The 18,469-nt window shown below is 48.5% G+C and overlaps 1 protein-coding gene across 1 annotated transcript in view; it reads right to left on the bottom strand.

Annotated features, from left to right (window-relative positions):
• The window catches only part of LOC126404691 (extracellular matrix protein A-like), a 62,211-nt gene that overhangs the window by 38,594 nt on the left and 5,148 nt on the right, over window positions 1-18,469 (bottom strand). The window contains exons 5-23 of the mRNA XM_050068069.1: window positions 17,501-17,813; window positions 17,073-17,386; window positions 16,233-16,718; window positions 16,030-16,156; window positions 15,821-15,943; window positions 15,446-15,691; window positions 15,146-15,301; window positions 14,891-15,016; window positions 13,020-13,840; window positions 12,608-12,824; window positions 12,248-12,490; window positions 11,706-11,828; window positions 10,873-11,588; window positions 10,310-10,838; window positions 9,979-10,259; window positions 9,596-9,794; window positions 9,177-9,389; window positions 7,891-8,606; window positions 7,236-7,836 (exon numbers count right to left, since the gene is read on the bottom strand). Of these exons, the coding sequence (XP_049924026.1) occupies window positions 7,236-7,836; window positions 7,891-8,606; window positions 9,177-9,389; window positions 9,596-9,794; window positions 9,979-10,259; window positions 10,310-10,838; window positions 10,873-11,588; window positions 11,706-11,828; window positions 12,248-12,490; window positions 12,608-12,824; window positions 13,020-13,840; window positions 14,891-15,016; window positions 15,146-15,301; window positions 15,446-15,691; window positions 15,821-15,943; window positions 16,030-16,156; window positions 16,233-16,718; window positions 17,073-17,386; window positions 17,501-17,813 (6,550 nt within the window). The remainder of the gene's footprint in view (window positions 1-7,235; window positions 7,837-7,890; window positions 8,607-9,176; window positions 9,390-9,595; window positions 9,795-9,978; window positions 10,260-10,309; window positions 10,839-10,872; window positions 11,589-11,705; window positions 11,829-12,247; window positions 12,491-12,607; window positions 12,825-13,019; window positions 13,841-14,890; window positions 15,017-15,145; window positions 15,302-15,445; window positions 15,692-15,820; window positions 15,944-16,029; window positions 16,157-16,232; window positions 16,719-17,072; window positions 17,387-17,500; window positions 17,814-18,469) is intronic.

Raw genomic sequence — 18,469 nt, 5'->3', positions numbered from 1 at the left:
GTTAGACTTGGCTTTTTCTCTAAAAGAGGAACAGAAGACGGCGCTCCAGTCTTTCCTTTGCAAGAAGGACGTTTTTGCTGTTTTGCCGACCGGATATGGCAAGAGTCTAATCTACCAGTTAGCTCCGCTGGTAGCTAAGCATATACGTCACCCCGTGTATTGTTCTGATTGGTCGTAGTGTTATCCAATTTCATGCAGTGATATTTACAAATGCATGCTTGGTGCCGCCCCTCGACTTGGGCCATTTTCATTACTCATGGCCAGATCCTAAATCTTTCTAGATTTGGGTCTGGATTTCCAGGCTAACTGCAACCAACTTTGCTCCTGTAAAATCAATTTAGGCTTACCTCTAAGGTAAGAGAGGTGACTTCTTTGTTAACTTAAAACAGGAAATCTTTACAAATAATGACTAAATGGCAAGTTTCTAAGAAGATTTCTGATAAACATAATTCTTAATGTGGCAGCCTTAAGTCTTTTGCACTAACTGTATTGATATGCTTCTGTTTTTGTGAAAGCCATTATGAAAGATTAACTCGGATAGTGGTTGATGCTGGTTTTAATGCTGGTGGTTACTCTACGTTTGAAGTGACTTAAGAACGATGTATCTCTCAGACTGTGTGGCGGTGTTTGAATAAATATGAATCTCATAGCCAAAGTAAAAAATGCACCACTCCCAGTCCTCTCTCTCTGGGCAAACCTGAATCACTGACACAACAAAGGCTGAGAGCGACTGTAAGACGCTATTGTGAGATTTAATTATGGGAAATCACACGGCAGGGTGTGATGGCGTGTAAACATCGTTGCTACTTTAAGTAAAGCTCCTGAGGTTAAACATGCTGTGATACATTTTCTGTTTCCCCACCAAAATTACAACAAATCACACAGAGACTATTTGAATTCTTCAAAGATTTTGTATTCTGATTATTGTAAAGTTTTTGACAGAAATTGTACAAACTACAATAAATCTCCCAGAATACAGCTATGCATGATTACATAAATACACTTAGTATAAATTATATATATATATTTGGCTGGTTTAAGCTGTATGGCGATCAAGACTAAACAAGAAACTAAGTTAAATATTAAATAAAACATTATTAAAGCTAAGTTAAATATTGCTAAAGCACAGCACTCCGTAAAGCAAGATTAATTTGTACATTTAGTAGTGCAAATATTTTCTGACATCCCAGGGCTTAAAGTTATATTGTTTGTTTGGCTTATTATTCTAGTGATGATTCAGTGAACCAGGAACGTAAAGCTGAATTTAATAGCAAGTTAGCCCGAAAAGCTAGACTTAAGATAATCATGAATCTTGGATTTCTACTGACAACAAATCTTTTTTGAAACAAGTGATGGCAGTCATGATCTGATAGCATTCAGATGGAAATCAGTGTTGATGCTATTGCTGGCTGGACAGTAGCCATGACAGCAGTACCAGGCAGAATGCGGTGATGAGACTGATCTTATGGCTTACTCCACTTGAAACTGTCAATGAAGAAGAGAAAAGGAAACAAAACATTAACAAACGGTTGTACAGCTCTTAAAATTTTTGATAAAGAGGCACCCAGTATTGCTTACTTATGCCATTCACGTAGATGGAGGCGGTTTCGATATCAAAGCCGGTGACGTTTTGAGCTGCACTTCTCAAAACGCTGGCAATCTGAGTGTCATTAGGCGCAGATGAGTTTACAAAGACGAGGTCCATTAGGTTGATAACTGATCCATTACTGCAGAAGCATAAACAAAAAATATTGATTGAAATATCAGATTGATGCCTCTATTCTGTAGTCCCAACACAATAAATCCTAGTAAATTACCTGAAGGACAGCACTACCAGGGACTTGAAGGAGGAAGGGAATCCCTTATGGAAAACAGGATCAAGCTGCAGAAACAGAAAACAAGTTGTATTTAAGCACTTTTTACACTTATATTTGTCTTTGAACACTGAACTGTGTGTACAAGACAGGTTGTACAGTGAGCTGGAGGTGTAATTTTATTTGTTTTTGATAAATTCCCCTTGATATCTCCGTCATCATTTCCTCCTGGAAATTTGAATAAGTTGTCCTTTTAAAGATAGTATGTGGAGTGTCTAATAAGCTTGAAGATGAATTTCCTAAATTTCCTGTTTGTATGTTTTGTTGTTTTGTGTATCCTGTATGTTTTGTTTTGTGTATCCTGTATGTTTTGTTTTGTGTATCCTGTACTTTCCCTATAAAAATAGGGCCAGGAGACAGAGACAGAAAAAAAGAGTTTAAAAGAACAGATGATCTGTTTTTTTTTTTTTTAACTTTCTTCGTGAGTATTTCTTAGCAGTATTCACATTTATTCAACTGGCATTTGTTGTCTTTGCTGGAGGGGAAATTAACTACTATTTACATGGAAAGGGCAGCCCATCACACAAAACATCTTGCCAGCTGTGTTTGAATTCTTCATACCAAATTATACTGTTAGAATGCAGGTTTATCATGTCTTAATGCCCATTCTTCTCAGTGCTTGGCACTCACCAAATGCCTCAGTGTACCAAGATGAGCAGAAGGACATTTGGTGGTGAAGAGGCAGACATGCCATTGGGGGAGAGAGGGGAGTATGAAATGCAACAAATGTCCCTGACTGGAATAGAACACTTTTTCACCAATTTCATTCAATCAGTGGACTCATCAATGTCTTGAACTTTCTAGCAGAGATAAAGTACCTCATCAACGACCTATTAGAAATTGCTATAAAGCAAGGAATCACTGTGTGAGTGTGTGTGTGTGTGTTAGTGTGTCCTTCGCCTATCTCAAACAAAAAAACAAACTCTTCATCCAATCAAACTTGGCAGATGTATTGCTGGGGGCCCAAGGATATGCAGTGCCGATTTTGGTACGATTTCGACACGACATGTTCAATATAAGTGAATAAACTTGTTTGAATAAACAAGCGAACAGTGCTCTGAGGCTCTGTGTAGAGGCAGGGGTGGGGCTTGAGGGCTCTTTGGAGAATGAAGCACGTCTTCACAATGGATGATTGTTAATCTGGAGATGTTACAGGGGAGAAAAGTCAAATATTTCAAGCATCAGCGATGCAACTTTTGGAATAAATGCTTTTGATCCCAGACCCAAGTGAGCACAGTGTAAGGTGTGAAGTTGTTTGTATAAGTGGTCCTCAAGAGAGCTGCAAGCTAACCATAGTAACTCTCGCCTGCCTGCAAGAGAGAGGAGAGAGAAGGGGAGAGATGCTGTGCTGCCGGAGGAGCCGCTGACTGAGATCATTCTGAGCTGCAAGTCACACAAAGGGTCTGAAAATGTCGCCAAGTCTAGCAGGAAAGCTGCCAAGTGTGTGATCTGTGTGTGTGTGTGTGTGTGTGTGTGTGTGTTTGTGTGTGTGTGTGCTAAATACCCATATTTAAATAGACAGATAGATAGTACTTCAGTAGATAGTACTTTATTGATCCATGAAATCCATGCTGTACTTTATAACCACAGTGTTGCAGACTGAGTAGGGCATGACCTACATCCGCTGTGTAGATGTGCCGCACTTACTTAAAACACCATTAACGTTAACTGCAGTGGTATTGTCAAAGCGAGCGACTAATACACCCATATGGAAATTGATACCTCTGCTAACATTTCATTGGTGAGTTTTTCAGGGGTGCATTTAGTTATTTGGGGGCCCCAGATAAATGCCATCTTACTTTACTTTTCACCCTTTCTCTACCTGGCAATGTTTGTGGTAGAAAGTTAGGGCTACTCAAAAGTTTTATTTTTTTCTAAAATAAAACTATTAACTATTTAAAGTAAAACTATTAATACCGAACAGTAAAAGTCCTGCATTCAAATTTTTTACTTTAAGTGAAGAGGGGCTTAAATAGGCTCCTTTAATCCAGACAATTTAGACCTTCTCAACCTCTGTTTGTGGTGGGGCTTTAAATTATTATTAAATACTGGATACTTAAATAAACGATAATATATCACATTTTAATTGATATATTTTGTGAGCAAAATCTGATTCTACAACATAACCACTAACATGTATCTGTCAGGTAAATATAGGCGAGTAGCAGGCCTACAATGTTTTCCTCTGAAGAGTGGACAGTAAATAAGTAATATACCATTCAGTTCCATATTTTCTTCAGTGCTTTGGGGGCCTTTTGTTTGTTATTTTTGCTGTACAATGAGTTAGAATAGCAACATAATTTAATATTTTGTATATCTAAACATCGAAATAAATCTACAGCTGTTTGGGGCTCAGTTGTATTGCTCAGGACCCAGGGAAGCACAGTGTCGAGAGTGAAGTTGTTTGTATGAGCGGTTCTCCAGAAAGCTGCAAGCAACAATACCGCAGGCAGTCAGCCCATTCCCAAAAGGTATGTTTTGAGTGGGCACTGTACTAGTTGATTAAATGGAAGAATTAATTTTAGGCTTATAGAGGCTTCTTTGATAATTTGCAGCTTACAATTTACACTTTTTTAAAAAAAGTTATAACATTGGTAACACTTTATAATACAGTTATTTCACTGTTTGAATCATGTACCAATCTATTACTTCTTGGCACTCAGCAAGACTATGGGGAACAAGGGAGTAACAAGTGTGCACGTTGAAGGAAAGGGGGAATGAATTATACTATATATTGTTTTTTAATATAATATAAATATAAAGTACAGGACTGAAAAACAAAACTGAAGTTTAAGAAAATTCTCTTAACAAGTCAGTGGAACCTATCAAGTAATTGTGTACAGTTGTAATATGCTACCAAAACTGTGGAGGAACACAGAAGGGTAACTGTTTGGTTTCCCAGTGCTGTATCCCAAAGGTTTTCAGGTTTTTCAACATGAATAAAAAATAGTATAATGCAATCCTTCTTTCCTCTAAAATAAGCAAAATGTCACTCCCTTGTTCCTCGTGGTCTTGTTTTCATCCTCTGTACCTACATTTCAGTAGCAGTGGGAATCGGGACGTATCTTGGTAGTCCCTGCTTGGCTTTAACTGTATCTTTTAGCTGAATGAAAGACTTTTTTTTCATCAGACATCTGGATCTCTTGCTTTTAGAGAAGAGTCCTGAGCAAAAGTTTGAGCTGCTCAACTCACAATCACTCTCTGAGCGGCATTAGCAAGCACCATGGGAGTGCCTAACCTTGGGGCTACTTCAACTCAACCTGAGGAGCCATGGTGTCTCCTGGAGAGCAAAGCCCAAGGCAATGGCCAGCTTCACTCTCTGTCTTGTCCCAGTGGAGACAGGGTCTGCTATTGGCAGGGAAAGAGTGGAAGTCCCTGTGAGCTCAACTCCATGTAACATTAAACCGGAGAACTGGTCTGCAGCCTGCAAGAGGGAAACATGCTCACAAGTCCCTGCCTCCCCCTCCTCCACCTCTGGACATCCCACTGACCAACAGTTTTAACATCCTGAATTTGCAGGAGTTTCTTCTTCCATTAAATTTGCAAGACAAACCTATTATTTTAGTGTCATTGCCTAAAGCCACCATAAGCCAAGAATAATTACTTAACGTACTGTTATAGACACTGCTCTTAAATGGAAGCAGAGTACCTCAAGGCTCTGTCCCAGGTTCTCTTCTGTTCTGGATTTACATACTTCCTTTAGGCAAATTAATTTTCAATCATAAAATGTCTTTCCATTGTTATGCTGATAACACTCAACTCTGTGTATCTATAAAACCAGGACACCCCCACCAATCTTCTTTAAAAAATGTCTGAGGGACATCAAGTGCTGGATGTCAAATGACTGCCTCTAACTGAATGAAGAAAATCTGAAATAATATTATTTGGACCACTAGTTACTTCAGTATACAATGATACATTTCCTAATTTAATGCCCTTGGTTAGGTCCAATGCTACAAATCTATGAGTTGTCTTTATTCCAATTGACCTTTCAATAATCATGTCTGTGGAGTTCAGTCTTGTTTTTATCAACTTTGAATGGTTTTAAAAATCAGATAATTTCTATCATACACTGACTTGGACAAAATTATTCAAGCTTTTACAAATGCTCTACAAATGGCTACTGTAATTTAAGATTTTATACTAAGGCTGAAACTTACCTGTCCCTTTATCATTGCAGCTCGCTGTTTAAAAGCTGTAGATGATGGATTCAGCAAGTCACTTGTAAAGGTGCTTTGAAGAGATCTGAAAGTCACCCTTATTGTTATGAGTGCTACAGTTGTTGTTGCTGCAGTTGTGGGTGGGGAAGTCGCAGGTGCTGCAGTTGTAGTTGCAGCAGTTGTTGGTGCTGCAGTTGTAGGTGCAGCAGTTGTGGGTGCGGAAGTCATAGGTGCTACAGTTGCAGGTGAAGCAGTTGTAGTTGCATCTGTAACTGGGCTATCTGTAAAGACATATATTTAAGGACTATATGAATAGTATTGGTGCCCAAAACAAAACAATATATTTTTACTTGTGTCATTTTTCAGCTGACTTTGGTGTCAGTTTCACTGATGTATAAGGACCATCAAAGACTTTTACTATCTCATCTAATTCTGAAGTGGCTATGAATCATACGAGTGTCTATGAATCTTGTCTTTACCAACTTTTGTTTTGTGGCAACATAATTTCTTATGACTAGAGTGAAACATTGTGTTGTGCATGCTTACCTAACACTGTGAGTGAGTTTGGATTTACGGTCACATTGAAGGTATTGTTGGAATTATTGAGAGCATCTGCGAAGGTACGAGTAACCTCTGCATTTGATGGGAGTTGTGCAATCGGAACTGTTCCATTGAAACCAATCCCCAGAGTTGCATTAACTCCTGCTGTTCGTAGTGTTTGCGGGCTGTATCATAAAAACCAAATGGGACAGGTGTTAAATAATATTAGATGAATCTGTTGCCTTGTGTTATGTGTGATTTGCACATGGCATTAACAACATTAGAAGATACCAATTAAGAGACCAAAATCCTGGAAATGCAAATGACAAAAAAAGACTGTTAGAAAAATGCTCTTACCTGAACTTTATCACAACGCAGTAGATAAACTTTAGTTGAAACTTTTTTATGTATATCTGAACACACTGGAAAGGAAAGTAACATAAGAAGACTGTAAAGTTCCTTTTAAGCATGATTTTCTTCATAAATTCACTTACAACACTGGCATAGTCAATGACAAATGTAAAATTAAAAAATGCACTTACCATTGCCACAACTCTTTTTTCAAGGTCTTTGTATTCACTGCTGCTGGGGTCAGTGAGGGCATCTGAGTAAGGTTCTTCTGGCAAGTCTGCGGAGATAGTATATTGATGTGCTGCAGTACTGGGTGCAGTTGTAGAAGGTGAAGCAGTGGAAGGTGCTGCGGTTGTAGGTGGAACAGTTGTTGGAGGGGCAGTCATAGGTGTGCTGGTTGTAGGTGCAGCCCCTGTTGGTGGAGCAATTGTAGGTGTAGCAGTTGTTGAAGCGACTGTTATTGGTGCAGCAGTTGTAGGGGCAGCAGTTGTAGGGGCTGCTGTAGTCTGTGCAGCTGTTGTAGGTGCAGCTGTTGTCGGTAGAGCTATTGTAGGTGCTGCAGTTGTTGGAGTGGCAGTTGAAGGTGCAGCAGTGGTAGCTGCAGCAGTCATCATTGCAGAAGTTGTATGTGCAGCAGTTGTTGGAGCGGCAGTTGTATGTGCTGCAGTGGAAGGTGCTGAAGTTGTAGATGCAGCTGTTGTAGGAGCAGCAGTCGTAACTGCAGCTGTTGCAGGTGCCACAGTCGTAGGTGCTGCAGTTGTGGGAGCAAGAGTGGTGTGTGCAGGTGTTGTAGGTACTGCAGTGGTAGGTGCTGCAGTACTCGGAGCAGCAGTTGAAGGTGCAGCAGTGGTCGGGACAGCAGTTGTTGGTGCTACAGTTGTCAGTGCAGCAGTTGTAGGGGCTGCTGTAGACTGTGCAGCTGTTGTAGGTGCAGCTGTCGTTGGTGCAGCAGTTGTAGGTGCTACCGTTGTAGGTGCGGCAGTTGTGGGTGACGCAGTCGTAGGTGCTGAAGTTGTAGGTGCAGCTGTTGTAGGAGCAGCGGTCGTAGCTGCAGCTGTTGTAGGTGCCGCAGTCGTAGGTGCTGCAGTTGTGGGAGCAACAGTTGTTTGTCCAACTGTTGTAGGTGCTGCAGTGGTAGGGGCTGCAGTAGTCAGAGCAGCAGTTGAAGGTAAAGCAGTGGTCGGGACAGCAGTTGTTTGTGCTACAGTTGTAGGGACTGCAGTTGATGGTGCAGCAGTGGTAGGGGAGGCAGTTGTCTGTGCTACAGTTGTAGGGGCTGCAGTTGTTGGTGTGGCACTTGATGGTGCAGCAGTGGTAGGGGATGCAGTTGTCGGTACAGCAGTTGTAGGGACTGCTGTAGTCTTTGCAGCTGTTGTTGGTGCAGCAGTTGTAGGTGCTACCGTTGTAGGTGTGGCAGTTGTGTGTGACGCAGTTGTAGGTGCAACAGTTGTCGGAGTGGCATTTGAAGGTGCAGCAGTGGTAGGGGCAGCAGTTGTCGGTGCTACAGTTGTCGGGGCTGCAGTTGTTGGTGCAGCAGTTGAAGGTGCCGCAGTGGTAGGTGCAACAGTTGTCGGTGCTACAGTTGTAGGGGCTGCAGTTGTTGGAGCAGCAGTTGACGGTGCAGCAGTGGTAGGGGAGGCAGTTGTCTGGGCTGCAGTTGTTGGTGCGGCAGTTGATGGTGCTACCGTTGTAGGTGCGGCAGTTGTGGGAGCATTAGTTGTTGGTGCAGATGTTGTAGGTGCCGCAGTCGTGGGTGCTGCAGTTGTGGGAGCCATAGTTGTTTGTGCAGCTGTTTTACGTGCTGCAGTGGTAGGTGCAGCAGTAGTCAGAGCAGCAATTGAAGGTGCAGCAATGGTAGAAGCAGCAGTTGTCGGTGCTTCAGTTGTAGGTGCTGCCGTTGTAGGTGTGGCTGTTGTGGAAGCAATAGTTGTTGGTGCAGCAGATGTTGTCGGTGCTGCAGTGGTAGGTGCTGCAGTAGTCGGAGCGGCAGTTGAAGGTGCAGCTGTGGTAGGGGCAGCAGTTGTCGCTGTTACAGTTGTAGGAACTGCAGTTGTTGGAGCAGCAGTTGAAGGGGCTGCTGTAGTCTGTGCAGCTGTTGTAGGTGCAGCTGTCGTTGGTACAGCAGTTGTAGCTGCTACCGTTGTATGTGCCGCAGTTGTGGGAGCATTAGTTGTTTGTGCAGATGTTGTAGGTGCCGCAGTGGTGGGTGCTGCAGTTGTGGGAGCCATCGTTGTTTGTGCAGCTGTTTTACGTGCTGCAGTTGTCGGAGCAGCAGTTGAAGTTGCAGCAGAGGTAGGGGAAGCAGTTGTCGGTGCTACAGTTGTAGGGGCAGCAGTTGTTGGAGCAGCAGTTGATGGTGCAGCAGTGGTAGGGGCAGCAGTTGTCGGGGCTGCAGTTGAAGATGCAGCAGTTGTAGGTGCTACCGTTGTAGGGGTAGCAGTTGTCGGTGTAGCAGTTGTAGGTGCTACCGTTGTAGGTGCAGCAGTTGACGGTGCAGCAGTGGTAGGGGCAGCAGTTGTCGGGGCTGCAGTTGAAGGTGCAGCAGTTGTAGGGGCTGCAGTTGTCGGTGCAGCTGTTGTTGGTGCAGCAGTTGTAGGTGCTACCGTTGTAGGTGCAGCAGTTGTCGGTGCTACAGTTGTAGGGGCTGCAGTTGTCGGAGCAGCAGTTGACGGTGCAGCAGTGGTAGGGGAAGCAGTTGTCGGTGCTACAGTTGTAGGGGCAGCAGTTGTTGGAGCAGCAGTTGATTGTGCAGCAGTGGTAGGGGATGCAGTTGTCGGTGTAGCAGTTGTAGGTGCTACCGTTGTAGGTGTCGCAGTTGTGGGAGCATCAGTTGTTTGTGCAGATGTTGTAGGTGCCGCAGTCGTGGGTGCTGCAGTTGTGGGAGTCATCTTTGTACGTGCAGCTGTTTTACGTACTGCAGCGGTAGGTGCTGCAGTACTCAGAGCAGCAGTTGACGGTGCAGCAGTGGTAGGGGCAGCAGTTGTCGGGGCTGCAGTTGAAGGTGCAGCAGTGGTAGGGGCAGCAGTTGTTGGTGCAGCAGTTGTAGGTGCTACCGTTGTAGGTGCAGCAGTTGTCGGTGCTACAGTTGTAGGGGCTGCTGTAGTCGGAGCAGCAGTTGAAGGTGCTACAGTTGTAGGGGCTGCAGTTGTCGGAGCAGCAGTTGACGGTGCAGCAGTGGTAGGGGCAGCAGTTGTCGGTGCTACATTTGTATGGGCTGCAGTTGTTGGAGCAGCAGTTGACGGTGCAGAAGTGGTAGGGGAAGCAGTTGTTGCTGCTACAGTTGTAGGAGCTACCGTTGTAGGTGCGGCAGTTGTGGGTGACGCAGTCGTAGGTGCTGAAGTCGTANCATTTGTAGGTGCTGCAGTTGTTGGAGCAACAGTTGACGGTGCAGCAGTGGTAGGGGCAACAGTTGTCTGTGCAGCTGTTGTAGGTCCTGTAGTAGTCGGAGCAGAAGTTGAAGGTGCAGTAGTGGTCGGGACAGCAGTTGAAGGTGCTGCAGTAGTCTGTGCAGCTGTTGTAGGTGCAGCTGTCGTTGGTACAGCAGTTGTAGGTGCTACCGTTGTATGTGCAGCAGTTGTGTGTGATGCAGTTGTAGGTGCAACAGTTGTCGGAGCGGCAGTTGAAGGTGCAGCAGTGGTAGGGGCAGCAGTTGTCGGTGCAGCAGTTGTAGGTGCAGCAGTTGAAGGTGTAGCTGTCGTTGGTGCAGCAGTTGAAGGTGCCGCAGTTGTAGGGGCAACAGTTGTCGGTGCTACAGTTGTAGGGGCTGCAGTTGTTGGAGCAGCAGTTGACAGTGCAGCAGTGGTAGGGGAGGCCGTTGTCTGTGCTACAGTTGTAGGGGATGCAGTTGTCGATGCAGCAGTTGTAGGGACTGCTGTAGTCTGTGCAGCTGTTGTTGGTTCAGCAGTTGTAGGTGCTACCGTTGTAGGTGCGGCAGTTGTCGGTGATACAGTTGTAGGGGCTGCTGTTGTCAGTGCAGCAGTAGTAGGGGCTGCTGTAGTCGGAGCAGCAGTTGAAGGTGCTACAGTTGTAGGGGCTGCAGTTGATGGTACAGCAGTGGTAGGGGCAGCAGTTGTCTGTGCAGCTGTTGACGGTGCAGCAGTGGTAGGGGCAGCAGTTGTCTGTGCAGCTGTTGTAGGTGCTGCAGTAGTCGGAGCAGAAGTTGAAGGTGCAGCAGTAGTCGGGACAGCAGTTGAAGGTGCTGCAGTAGTCTGTGCAGCTGTTGTAGGTGCAGCTGTCGTTGGTACAGCAGTTGTAGGTGCTACCTTTGTATGTGTGGCAGTTGTGTGTGATGCAGTTGTAGGTGCAACAGTTGTCGGAGCGGCAGTTGAAGGTGCAGCAGTGGTATGGGCAGCAGTTGTCGGTGCAGCAGTTGTAGGTGCAGCAGGTGAAGGTGCAGCTGTCGTTGGTGCAGCAGTTGAAGGTGCCGCAGTGGTAGGGGCAACAGTTGTCGGTGCTACAGTTGTAGGGGCTGCAGTTGTTGGAGCAGCAGTTGACGGTGCAGCAGTGGTAGGGGAGGCAGTTTTCTGTGCTACAGTTGTAGGGGCTGCAGTTGTTGGTGCGGCAGTTGATGGTGCAGCAGTGGTAGGGGATGCGGTTGTCGGTGCAGCAGTTGTAGGGACTGCTGTAGTCTGTGCAGCTGTTGTTGGTGCAGCAGTTGTAGTTGCTACCGTTGTAGGTGAGGCAGTTGTGGGAGCATTAGTTGTTGGTGCAGATGTTGTAGGTGCTGCAGTCGTGGGTGCTGCAGTTGTGGGAGACATAGTTGTTTGTGCAGCTGTTTTACGTGCTGCAGTGGTAGGTGTTGCAGCACTCGGAGCAGCAGTTGAAGGTGCTACAGTTGTAGGGGCTGCAGTTGTTGGAGCAGCAGTTGACGGTGCAGCAGTTGTCGGTGCTACAGTTGTAGGGGCTGCAGTTGTTGGAGCAGCAGTTGACGGTGCAGCAGTGGTAGGGGCAGCAGTTGTCGGGGCTGCAGTTGAAGGTGCAGCAGTTGTAGGGGCAGCAGTTGTCGGTGCAGTGCAGTTGAAGGTGCAGCAGTTGTAGGGGCAGCAGTTGTCGGTGCAGCTGTTGTTGGTGCAGCAGTTGTAGGTGCTACCGTTGTTAGTGCAGCAGTAGTAGGGGCTGCTGTAGTCGGAGCAGCAGTTGATGGTGCAGCAGTGGTAGGGGATGCAGTTGTCGGTGCAGCCGTTGTTCGTGCAACTGTTGTTGGTGCAGCAGTTGTAGGTGAGGCAGTTGTGGGAGCATTAGTTGTTTTTGCAGATGTTGTAGGTGCCGCAGTCGTGGGTGCTGCAGTTGTGGAAGCCATCGTTGTTTGTGCAGCTGTTTTACGTGCTGCAGTGGTAGGTGCTGCAGTAGTCGGAGCAGCAGTTGAAGATGCTACAGTTGTAGGGGCTGCAGTTGTCGGAGTAGCAGTTGACGGTGCAGCAGTGGTAGGAGAAGCAGTTGTCGGTGCTACAGTTGTAGGGGCAGCAGTTGTTGGAGCAGCAGTTGATGGTGCAGCAGTGGTAGGGGATGCAGTTGTCGGTGCAGCTGTTGTACGTGCAACTGTTGTTGGTGCAGCAGTTGTAGGTGCTACCGTTGTAGGTGCGGCAGTTGTGGGAGCATTAGTTGTTTGTGCAGATGTTGTAGGTGCCGCAGTCGTGGGTGCTGCAGTTGTGGGAGCCATCGTTGTTTGTGCAGCTGTTTTACGTGCTGCAGTGGTAGGTGCTGCAGTAGTCGGAGCAGCAGTTGAAGGTGCTACAGTTGTAGGGGCTGCAGTTGTCGGAGCAGCAGTTGACGGTGCAGCAGTGGTAGGGGAAGCAGTTGTCGGTGCTACAGATGTAGGGGCAGCAGTTGTTGGAGCAGCAGTTGATTGTGCAGCAGTGGTAGGGGATGCAGTTGTCGGTGCAGCAGTTGTAGGTGCTACCTTTGTAGGTGCCGAACTTGTGGGAGCAGTAGTTGTTTGTGCAGATGTTGTAGGTGCCGCAGTCGTGGGTGCTGCAGTTGTGGGAGCCATCGTTGTTCGTGCAGCTGTTTTACGTGCTGCAGTGGTAGGTGCTGCAGTACTCGGAGCAGCAGTTGATGGTTCAGCAGTGGTAGGGGCAGCAGTTGTCGGTGCTACATTTGTAGGGGCTGCAGTTGTTGGAGCAGCAGTTGACGGTGCAGAAGTGGTAGGGGAAGCAGTTGTCTGTGCAGCTGTTGTAGGTGCTGCAGTAGTCGGTACAGAAGTTGAAGGTGCAGCAGTGGTCGGGACAGCAGTTGAAGGTGCTGCAGTAGTCTGTGCAGCTGTTGTAGGTGCAGCTGTCGTTGGTACAGCAGTTGTAGGTGCTACCGTTGTATGTGCGGCAGTTGTGTGTGATGCAGTTGTAGGTGCAACAGTTGTCGGAGCGGCAGTTGAAGGTGCAGCAGTGGTAAGGGCAGCAGTTGTCAGTGCAGCAGTTGTAGGTGCAGCAGTTGAAGGTGCAGCTGTCGTTGGTGCAGCAGTTGAAGGTGCCGCAGTGGTAGGGGCAATAGTTGTCGGTGCTACAGTTGTAGAGGCTGCAGTTGTTGGAGCAGCAGTTGACGGTGCAGCAGTGGTAGGGGAAGCAGTTGTCGGTGCTACAGTTGTAGGAGCTACCGTTGTAGGTGCGGCAGTTGTGGGTGTCGCAGTCGTAGGTGCTAAAGTTGTAGGTGCAGCAGTTGAAGGTGCTGCAGTAGTCTGTGCAGCTGTTGTCGGTGCAGCTGTCGTTGGTACAGCAGTTGTAGGTGCTACCGTTGTATGTGCGGCAGTTGTGTGTGATGCAGTTGTAGGTGCAACAGTTGTCGGAGCGGCAGTTGAAGGTGCAGTAGTGGTAGGGGCAGCAGTTGTAGGTGCAGCAGTTGAAGGTGCAGCTGTCGTTGGTGCAGCAGTTGAAGGTGCCACAGTGGTAGGAGCAACAGTTGTCGTTACTACAGTTGTAGGGGCTTCAGTGATCGGGACAGGAGTTGTTGGTGCTACAGTTGTAGGAGCTACCGTTGTAGGTGCGGCAGTTGTGGGTGACGCAGTCGTAGGTGCTGAAGTTGTTGGTGCAGCAGTTGAAGGTGCTGCAGTAGTCTGTGCAGCTGTCGTTGGTACAGCAGTAGTAGGTGCTACCGTTGTATGTGCGGCAGTTGTGTGTGATGCAGTTGTAGGTGCAACAGTTGTCGGAGCAGCAGTTGAAGGTGCAGCAGTGGTAGGGGCAGCAGTTGTCGGTGCAGCAGTTGTAGGTGCAGCTGTCGTTGGTGCAGCAGTTGAAGATGCCGCAGTTGTAGGGGCAACAGTTGTCGGTACTACAGTTGTAGGGGCTGCAGTTGTTGGAGCAGCAGTTGACGGTGCAGCAGTGGTAGGGGAGGCAGTTGTCTGTGCTACAGTTGTAGGGGTTGCAGTTGTTGATGCGGCTGTTGTTGGTGCAGCAGTGGTAGGGGATGCAGTTGTCGGTGCAGCAGTTGTAGGGACTGCTGTAGTCTGTGCAGCTGTTGTTGGTGCAGCAGTTGTAGGTGCTACCGTTGTAGGTGCGGCAATTGTGGGAGTATTAGTTGTTGGTGTAGATGTTGTAGGTGTTGCAGTCGTGGGTGCTGCAGTTGTGGGAGACATAGTTGTTTGTGCAGCTGTTTTACGTGCTGCAGTGGTAGGAACAGCAGTAGTCTGAGCAGCAGTTGAAGGTGCAGCAATGGTAGGGGCAGCAATTGTTGGTGCTTCAGTTGTAAGTGCTGCCGTTGTCGGTGCAGCAGTTGTAGGAGCTGCTGTAGTCTGTGCAGCTGTTGTAGGTGCAGCTGTTGTGGGAGCAATAGTTGTTGGTGCAGCAGATGTTGTCGGTGCTGCAGTGGTAGGTGATGCAGTAGTCGGAGCGACAGTTGAAGGGGCAGCAGTAGTAGGGGATGCAGTTGTCAGTGCAGCTGTTGTAGGTGCAACTGTTGTTGGTGCAGCAGTTGCAGGTGCGGCAGTTGTGGGAGCTGCAGTTGTGGGAGCCATCGTTGTTTGTGCAGCTGTTTTACGTGCTGCAGTGGTAGGTGCTGCAGTAGTCGGAGCAGCAGTTGAAGGTGCTACAGTTGTAGGGGCTGCAGTTGTTGGAGCAGCAGTTGATGGTGTAGCAGTGGTAGGGGATGCAGTTGTCGGTGCAGCTGTTGTTGGTGCAGCAGTTGTAGGTGCCGCAGTTGTTGGAGCATTAGTTGTTTGTGCAGATGTTGTAGGTGCCGCAGTCGTGGGTGCTGCAGTTGTGGGAGCCATCGTTGTTTGTGCAGCTGTTTTACGTGCTGCAGTGGTAGGTGCTGCAGTAGTCGGAGCAGCAGTTGAAGGTGCTACAGTTGTAGGGGCAGCAGTTGTTGGAGCAGCAGTTGATTGTGCAACAGTGGTAGGGGATGCAGTTTTCGGTGCAGCAGTTGTAGGGACTGCTGTACTCTGTGCAGCTGTTGTTGGTTCAGCAGTTGTAGGTTCTACCGTTGTAGGTGCGGCAGTAGTGGGAGCATTAGTTGTTGGTGCAGATGTTGTAGGCGCCGCAGTCGTGGGTGCTGCAGTTGTGGGAGCCATCGTTGTTTGTACAGCTGTTTTACGTGCTGCAGTGGTAGGTGCTGCAGTACTCGGAGCAGCAGTTGAAGGTGCTACAGTTGTAGGGACTGCAGTTGTCGGAGCAGAAGTTGACGGTGCAGCAGTTGTCGGTGCTACAGTTGTAGAGGCTGCTGTAGTTGGAGCAGCAGTTGAAGGTGCTACAGTTGTAGGGGCTGCAGTTGTTGGAGCAGCAGTTGATGGTGCAGCAGTGGTAGGGGATGCAGTTGTCGGTGCAGCTGTTGTACGTGCAACTGTTGTTGGTGCAGCAGTTGCAGGTGCAGCAGTTGTGGGAGCATTAGTTGTTTGTGCAGATGTTGTAGGTGCCGCAGTCGTGGGTGCTGCAGTTGTGGGAGCCATCATTGTTTGTGCAGCTGTTTTACGTGCTGCAGTGGGAGGTGCAACAGTAGTCGGAGAAGCAGTTGAAGGTGCTACAGTTGTAGGGGCTGCAGTTGTCGGAGCAGCAGTTGACGGTGCAGTAGTTGTAGGGGAAGCAGTTGTCGGTGCTACAGTTGTAGGGGTAGCAGTTGTTGGAGCAGCAGTTGATTGTGCAGCAGTGGTAGGGACAGCAGTTGTCGGGGCTGCAGTTGACGGTGCAGCAGTGGTAGGGGCAGCAGTTGTCGGTGCTACATTTGTAGGGGCTGTAGTTGTTGGAGCAGCAGTTGACGGTGCAGCAGTGGTAGGGGCAGCAGTTGTCTGAGCAGCTGTTGTAGGTGCTGCTGTAGTCGGAGCAGCAGTTGAAGGTGCAGCAGTGGTCGGGACAGCAGTCGTTGGTGCTACAGTTGTAGGTGCTACCGTTGTAGGTGCGGCAGTTGTGGGTGACGCAGTCGTAGGTGCTGAAGTTGTAGGTGCAGCAGTTGAAGGTGCTGCAGTAGTCTGTGCAGCTGTCGTTGGAACAGCAGTTGTAGGTGCTACCGTTGTATGTGCGGCAATTGTGTGTGATGCAGTTGTAGGTGCAACAGTTGTCGGAGCAGCAGTAGAAGGTGCAGCAGTGGTAGGGGCAGCAGTTGTCGGTGCAGCAGCTGTAGGTGCAGCAGTTGAAGGTGCAGCTGTCGTTGGTGCAGCAGTTGAAGGTGCCGCACTGGTAGGGGCAACAGTTGTCGGTACTACAGTTGTAGGGGCTGCAGTTGTTGGAGCAGCAGTTGACGGTGCAGCAGTGGTAGGGGAGGCAGTTGTCTGTGCTACAGTTGTAGGGGCTGCAGTTGTTGGTGCGGCAGTTGATGGTGCAGCAGTGGTAGGGGGTGCAGTTGTCGGTGCAGCAGTTGTAGGGACTGCTGTAGTCTGTGCAGCTGTTGTTGGTTCAGCATTTGTAGGTGCTACCGTTGTAGGTGCGGCAGTTGTGGGAGCATTAGTTGTTGGTGCAGATGTTGTAGGCGCCACAGACGTGGGTGCTGCAGTTGTGGGAGCCATCGTTGTTTGTGCAGCTGTTTTACGTGCTGCAGTGGTAGGTGCTGCAGTACTCGGAGCAGCAGTTGAAGGTGCTACAGTTGTAGGGGCTGCATTTGTCGGAGCAGCAGTTGACGGTGCAGCCGTGGTAGGGGCAGCAGTTGTCGGTGCTACAGTTGTAGGGGCTGCATTTGTTGGAGCAGCAGTTGACGGTGCAGCAGTTGTAGGGGCAGCAGTTGTTGGGGTTGCAGTTGAAGGTGCAGCAGTGGTAGGGGCAGCAGTTGTCGGTGCAGCAGTTGTAGGTGCAGCAGTTGAAGGTGCAGCTGTCGTTGGTGTAGCAGTTGTAGGTGCCGCAGTGGTAGGGGCAACAGTTGTCGGTACTACAGTTGTAGGGGCTGCAGTTGTTGGAGCAGCAGTTGACGGTGCAGCAGTGGTAGGGGAGGCAGTTGTCTGTGCTACAGTTGTAGGGGCTGCAGTTGTTGGTGCGGCAGTTGATGGTGCAGCAGTGGTAGGGGGTGCAGTTGTCGGTGCAGCAGTTGTAGGGACTGCTGTAGTCTGTGCAGCTGTTGTTGGTGCAGCAGTTGTAGGTGCTACCGTTGTAGGTGCAGCAGTTGTCGGTGCTACAGTTGTAGGGGCTGCTGTAGTCGGAGCAGCAGTTGAAGGTGCTACAGTTGTACGTGCAACTGTTGTTGGTGCAGCAGTTGTAGGTGCGGCAGTTGTGGGAGCAATAGTTGTTTGTGCAGATGTTGTAGGTGCCGCATTTGTCGGTGCTGCAGTTGTGGGAGCCATCGTTGTTTGTGCAGCTGTTCCACGTGCTGCAGTGGTAGGTGCTGCAGTAGTCGGAGCAGCAGTTGACGGTACAGCAGTGGTAGGTGAAGCAGTTGTCGGTGCTACAGTTGTAGGAGCTATCGTTGTAGGTGCAGCAGTTGTGGGTGACGCAGTCGTAGGTGCTGAAGTTGTAGGTACAGCAGTTGAAGGTGCTGCAGTAGTCTGTGCAGCTGTCGTTGGTACAGCAGTTGTAGGTGCTACTGTTGTATGTGCGGCAGTTGTGTGTGATGCAGTTGTCGGAGCAGCAGGTGAAGGTGCAGCAGTGGTAGGGGCAGCAGTTGTCAGTGCAGCAGTTGTAGGTGCAGCAGTTGTAGGTGCGGCAGTTGTGGGAGCATTAGTTCTTTGTGCAGATGTTGTAGCCGCCGCATTTGTCGGTGCTGCAGTTGTGGGAGCCATCGTTGTTTGTGCAGCTGTTCCACGTGTTGCAGTGGTAGGTGCAACAGTTGTCGGAGCAGCAGTTGAAGGTGCAGCAGTGGTAGGGGCAGCATTTGTCAGTGCAGCAGTTGTAGGTGCAGCAGTTGAAGGTGCAGCTGTCGTTGGTGCAGCAGTTGAAGGTGCCGCAGTGGTAGGGGCAATAGTTGTCGGTGCTACAGTTGTAGGGGCTGCAGTTGTCGGAGCGGCAGTTGAAGGTGCAGCAGTGGTAGGGGCAGCAGTTGTCGGTGCAGCAGTTGTAGGTGCAGCAGTTGAATGTGCAGCTGTCGTTGGTGCAGCAGTTGAAGGTGCCGCAGTGGTAGGTGCAGCAGTTGTCGGTGCTACAGTTGTAGGGGCTGCAGTTGTCGGAGCGGCAGTTGACGGTGCAGCAGTGGTAGGGGAAGCAG

Source organism: Epinephelus moara, chromosome 17, assembly GCF_006386435.1.
Source record: "Epinephelus moara isolate mb chromosome 17, YSFRI_EMoa_1.0, whole genome shotgun sequence".
In the NCBI taxonomy this organism is placed as follows: Eukaryota; Metazoa; Chordata; class Actinopteri; order Perciformes; family Serranidae; genus Epinephelus; species Epinephelus moara.
Note: the sequence above shows the minus strand (reverse complement) of the source record. Positions and strands in the feature narration are given on the sequence as shown.